Genomic DNA, 6,014 nt, shown 5'->3' on the forward strand with positions numbered 1-6,014 from the left:
CCTTAGAGGCTTCTGTACTAGGCCTAGCCCACACAGCTAACGCTAGCTAACGAACCAACCACAGAGGAAAGCTAGCTAACCCCATAATAAGGTAGGTTGGGGCTGTTTTAATGGTTAAAACAAGTTATTTTCACTTCGCAGAACACGTTGTTACCGAATAGATATCTGACTATTCCGCGAATATCGCCTATTTACTGCTTGTATGTTCGCCGCTTCGTATTTTGGTCGCTGATGCTAATGCTAATGCTAGCCCGCTCCTGTGTTGGTGTTGATATACGGTCAGTAAGAGCGACCGCAGCTCTGCGAGTTCCTCAATCAGATAATAAAAAATAGTTACTGCACTAAATATAACCCACATAAAGCATCTAACTGTACAGTACAACCTCTGCAGATCTGAGTTAAATAGCTAAATGTCTAGTAAAAGTATGCAACTCTAAGAACCGTTCATTTTGATGCAGCTTGTCATATCAGTAGCTAGTTAACAACATTCAGTGGTTCAGATTTGTAAACACATGTTCAGGTTGTAGAAGACTTTATAAGCTATGTTTAAAAATGCTGCAGTCTTATATACAGTACCAGTCAAAAGTTTCGACACATCTCTTCTCATTCAGTGTGTTTTCTTCCTTTATATGATTTTTAGAGCGTAACTTTAATATTGAAGACTAGATTAAAGCTATACAGGAATATTATATTCTTCTAAGTATACACATTTAGCTTTGAGGACAGATCTGCATACTCTTGGTATTTTAATCTCTGTGTCTTCATGAGGTAGAGTCACCTGGAATAGATTTCTCAGCGTCTTGAAGGAGTTTCTGAAGGTGCTGAACAATAGTTGCTGCTTTTCCTTCACGATGTGAAGCTCCAGCTCATCCCAAATCACCATCTCAGTTGATCAGGTTTAGATTATGGAATTGTGGAGGACAAACACCTTTTTACGGTTTACTACATAATTCCATATGTGTCCCTTACTTGTTTACATATCTATAATATGAATCTATAATGTAGAAACTAAATAAAAGAAAAACATTGAGAAGACTTTTGACGTAACACACCTAACATACATTGAAAAATAAAATGTAGGTACTTTGTGCCCTGCATATAATAAATGGTCCTTCTAGTTTACTAAATTGTCTTTCTCAGTTTAAAGCATTATTCCTTCAACTTAATAAATCATCCTCTCAATATAACTAAATCCCTCTGTTTAATGAATTAAGTTTAATGTTATCTCATTTCAATAAAATGATTTTAACAAGTCAACTAAAAGACTGGAACAGTTAATTAAATTAAAGGAACTGCCGTAATTATTGAATAGCTGAATTGGATTTTTAAAAACAGTTGGATCAGTTAAAACTGTTTATGTCTCTAAGTATTGTTTTTCTACATTGATACTTTAGTATCACCATACCACTCACTAGGGCTGTACAGTCAGTTGTATTTTTTTTTTTTCATTATTGTGATAAACTGTGTGAAACTTATTCACACTATAACTTACTTATTAGAAAAATGCATTATCTTTTGTTAAACTGAAAAAAAAAATCAGTGAATAATATTAAATAAATACTAACTATATCATATATTCCATAAATAGTCCAGCTGTAAACAGCTGTAATGAATTTCTTCGAGGCTCAAATGATGAGCAAATTATGTTGCATTTTGGGTAGAGTATTCAAAGTTATTCCTAAATCATTTGTGTATAGAGTGGATAAAGAGTCTCAGTGCCTCTGTTCTGTTTCAGGTTCAATGGCGTTGGTGTCGGCAGATACAAAAATTGCCGAGCTGCTGACTGAGCTCCATCAACTAATAAAGCAAACTCAGGTACAGTGTTTTTTTTTTTTGTTTTTTTTACCCATTTTTCTGTTTTTAAACCTGGCTCCTGCTGAAACTTGCAGGTCTTATGAGATTTTGGATGAAATTGGTTGTCCAGTGGTGCACTGGCTCATTATCTTTCTCTTTTTGTTCCTTTCTTTGATGGAAAGGAGGAGCGTTCACGCAGTGAGCACAACCTGCTCAACATCCAGAAGACACATGAAAGAATGCAGACAGAAAACAAGAGTCAGTCGACATGTCCTAGTAGTATCTCTCATTTTCGTTTCAACTAAATCCACCATCCATTCATTCATCAATAATTTTATCCATTTATGATAGGCAATATGTTTTGAGCATTCTCCTCTCTTTCCAGCTTCACCATACTATCGGACAAAACTCCGGGGGTTGTACACCACAGCAAAAGCAGATGCAGAAGCAGAGTGCAGGTAATTACCAGAGCATTTATTATGATTTTTGATCCACAGTGTCACGTGTATATCAGGACTATATCATGAAAGCCTGTGAATAGTGGTTACGATTGTCCATGCAAAGCAACTCTGGCAGAAATTTCATCCATATTTATTGTAGGAGGACCAACACTCTTATTCCATGAGTCATATTATCATTCTTTAGCTTCCATGTGATTGGGCAAAAGTCACGGGACAAAATATTAGTCCCAGTTCTATGTGGAATATCAATGTATATTTATGCAGATACATACTGTCTTCTACCTATTTCTTTTTACACTGCATGGCTTGTGCAGTTCATCTTCCTCTTGATTTTTTTATTTTCATTTATAATTTTATTGACATCTAAATAATATCATTTTCCTCGATTTTGTTAAATGATTGTTGTAATGAACAACAAACACAGCATTTTTTCTTTGTACAAGTGACTAGACTCAGTTGGCTTGGTCTTTTAAGTTATGCACTATGTTGCTTCAGGGTGGGCTTTTAAATGGACAGTAGATAAACACACACTATGGGACAAGTAAAAATTATATAAGTGATATGAGCTGGAATATTAGAGTAAAGTGGTGTAGGTAACTGGGCACTGTAATTAAAGAGCTCCACCTTGTGGTGTTAGGTTGGGGACAGATGAGACATCATTAACTCAGACATCATAAAATATTGAAATATTTTCCTTTGTTTTACAGTATACTGCGGCATGCTCTTGACAAGATTGCAGAAATTAAATCGCTACTGGAAGAGAGACGAATTGGTGAGTTATTGAAAGTGTCTGTGGAACTGTGAGAAACTATTCATCTGTGATATTGCTTGACTCACACTGCCTTATAACCTCTTTCAGCTGCGAGAATGGCAGGGGTCTACAATGACAGTGACCCACCCAGAAAGACCATGCGGCGAGGCGTTCTGATGACTCTACTCCAGCAGTCTGCCATGACGCTTCCACTCTGGATAGGCAAGCCAGGCGAAAGGTCTGATTTCTGGCCTGTTTTCTTAGCTTTCCATCTTTTCAACTTTGTTTTCTTAACACCAGCCTCTTTCATCCTGGTAATGATATAGTAAAAATGAAATTTAATCCATTTTTTATCTTTTTCGCAGTCCGCCTCCTCTGTGTGGGGCCATTCCTGCAAGCAGTGATTACGTGGCTAAACAGGGGGACAAGGTGGCAGCTCGAGTGAAGGGTGTAGACGGAGATGAACAGTGGATCCTGGCTGAGGTTGTCAGCTACAGCCACTCCACCAACAAGTAACTATCTTAGCTGACAACATTTTACTCTTTGAAACTGATATAATTATTTGGTTGTGATCACACAGGAGGAGAAAATATGTGAAACAGTTGTTAACAAATAATCAGATTTTTTTTAATTCCAGTTTTTGAAACCTGAAATTTCTCCTCTGATGCTGGTGAAGATGAAACTGAAACTTCACATGCAGCATTGCCTTTCTTAGCACATGCATGCAAGAATATATATTTGTTAAGACACAGTGTCAATCTCATGGTTGTTTACATTAATTTTGCAATATAAATCATGAATGAATAGAAATGCTAAATATTTGATTCTTTCTCCTTCTATGAAGTTGGGATTTTAGTTGTTATGTTAGTCGAGATATTAGTTGTGGCGTATGCTAAATAAAGTGAAACAAATACATTTAGGTCAGATTTTGACATTTATTGTGCACAAAAATATATATTTTTTTGTATATATGTTTTAATTTGGTTAAAAAAAAATTCAATGCAGTTGGTTCGAAGGCTTCACGTCAATGCTTCATGGTGCATACAACATTTAAACATCCCTAATTTAAAGAAATGTTAACCACAAACAATTTGACTGGCTTTGAACTAACAGTCATGTTTGCGATGTCATGCTTGTCTTTTTGCCATTTTGTGTCCAGGTATGAAGTGGATGACATTGATGAGGAAGGAAAAGAGTAAGTGACCTCTTTTATCTTGTTTATTTGTTGTATCTGTTTCCATTTAATGTTTTGTTCCTCTTGTCACTGCTGTCTGCCTTTGCTCTTTGTGGTTCTTCCTGATCTTCTCCTGACTGTTTGCCCTTCTCTGTTCTGTCACTGGTTATACCCTCCTGACTTGCTCCAGGAGGCACACGCTGAGTCGGAGAAGAATCATCCCGCTGCCACAGTGGAAAGCTAACCCAGAGACAGACCCTGAGGCCTTATTCAGCAAAGACCAGCTGGTGCTGGCCCTCTACCCACAGACCACCTGCTTCTACAGAGCGCTCATTCATACCCCTCCACACCGGGTAAGAATGAAAGATGGATGGAGGGAACAGTCGAAACAAAGAAGTTCTACTAGTGGAGGCAGTCAATCTGTTGTCAGTTCACACACACCTCATGAGAGGTGCACAAAAGGAAAAAAGAAGTTCTCAAAAGAATAATTTTCAAGATTTAAAATGAATTTGCATAATTGTTGAATTCAGTGAACTAAATAATTCCACAAGCAATTAGTAGTTTTTTTTTAGGAATAATTGCACCAGAGCTACTACAGGGGACTGGCGTATAAACTGTCATCCTTTTCAGTGCTCAAGAGTTTTCATGTCGTACAGTTAGACATCAGGCTAAGCAGCCAAAGACATCACAGCATATCAGACACTACCCTGTGTTCCATTGGTCCGTGTAATGCTCATTGGCCTGTCTAATGAATTTCATGTTGAATATCAAATTGAAAACTTGGAAAAAGCACGCCAGAGAAAAACAGAAAATTTTTGGTGTAAGACACACTTATGGCATATTAATTTGCATCTTGATCTTATGCATTTGTATCTATGTATAACTGCAAACAAATACAAGAAGTCAATATTTAATGTTTTTTTTGTTTGTTTGTTTGGGTGTCATTTGAAAACAAATTCTGATTATTCACAACAGAAATGTTTTCTTCTGTGTAAGACTATGTGTAATAATATGGATTTAAATGTAAACTAAATTGTATTTATATTAGTGTTGTCTTTTACTGCATTGTAATATCTCAGGGTACATTTATTTTGTTATCAATTTGAATCTTTTAATTTGCTGAGTTACTGAGTTTGACAGAGAGCTAATGGAGGGAATTGTGTAATGTTTGTCTCTAATTTTTACTATAAATTATTCTACTTTCAGGCTCTGTACAATTTGTTACATGTATTAATTTGCTTAAAAAATGTTGACATTAAAGTTTCCCAAATTAATTACATTTGTTAATGTTGACAGCCCAAGTTTTTGACTGTTTATTTTGTTGTTGTTTTTTGCCAGCCCCAGGACGACTATTCAGTGCTGTTTGAAGACACTTCATATGCAGATGGCTATTCACCACCTCTCAATGTTGCCCAGAGATATGTGGTGGCCTGTAAGGAGACCAAGAAGAAGTAAAGAAGATGAAAAGTAGACTTTTGACTGTTTCTGTTAACTGTTTGAGAATGGAAGTGCTGTTTTAGTATCAGACCTATCTGTTGGTTATGGTCACCTCATTGGTTCTTGGACCAATACACAAATACAGAAATGATGTTTGACTGTGAATGACATTGAATAACATTACAATCTGTGTGAATGGAGAATTAAACTGCAGCTGTTGTAAATCAGGACTGTGTTCATGAATCAGGTCTGTGACCCTGTTTTGTTCTATTGTTTTTGGTGTTCTACCATGTAAATGTTGTATATTGTTTTTTGTACCACAATAAATATTCCTGTCGGTTTGGTTACTGCAGCTGAATTATGTAAAAATTGTGAAAATAAACCCTTTGAAAATTTG

General features: G+C 36.3%; 1 protein-coding gene across 3 annotated transcripts; it reads left to right on the forward strand.

Annotated features, from left to right (window-relative positions):
- sgf29 (SAGA complex associated factor 29) lies at nucleotides 1-6,014 on the forward strand. 3 transcript variants are annotated; one of them, XM_022668495.2, is made up of 10 exons: nucleotides 1-91; nucleotides 1,736-1,815; nucleotides 1,977-2,073; nucleotides 2,180-2,252; nucleotides 2,963-3,027; nucleotides 3,115-3,244; nucleotides 3,372-3,518; nucleotides 4,166-4,201; nucleotides 4,371-4,533; nucleotides 5,519-6,014. In XM_022668495.2, the coding sequence occupies exons 2-10, from the start codon at nucleotides 1,741-1,743 to the stop codon at nucleotides 5,633-5,635; spliced, it is 903 nt and encodes a 300-aa protein (XP_022524216.1). In that variant the 5' UTR covers nucleotides 1-91; nucleotides 1,736-1,740; the 3' UTR covers nucleotides 5,636-6,014. The 3 variants fall into 3 exon arrangements, with proteins under 3 accessions (XP_022524216.1, XP_022524217.1, XP_022524218.1); XM_022668496.2 differs by having other exon boundaries at nucleotides 1,977-2,070; XM_022668497.2 differs by having other exon boundaries at nucleotides 1,977-2,052.

Source organism: Astyanax mexicanus, chromosome 19 (genome assembly GCF_023375975.1).
Source record: "Astyanax mexicanus isolate ESR-SI-001 chromosome 19, AstMex3_surface, whole genome shotgun sequence".
NCBI classification, from domain to species: Eukaryota; Metazoa; Chordata; class Actinopteri; order Characiformes; family Acestrorhamphidae; genus Astyanax; species Astyanax mexicanus.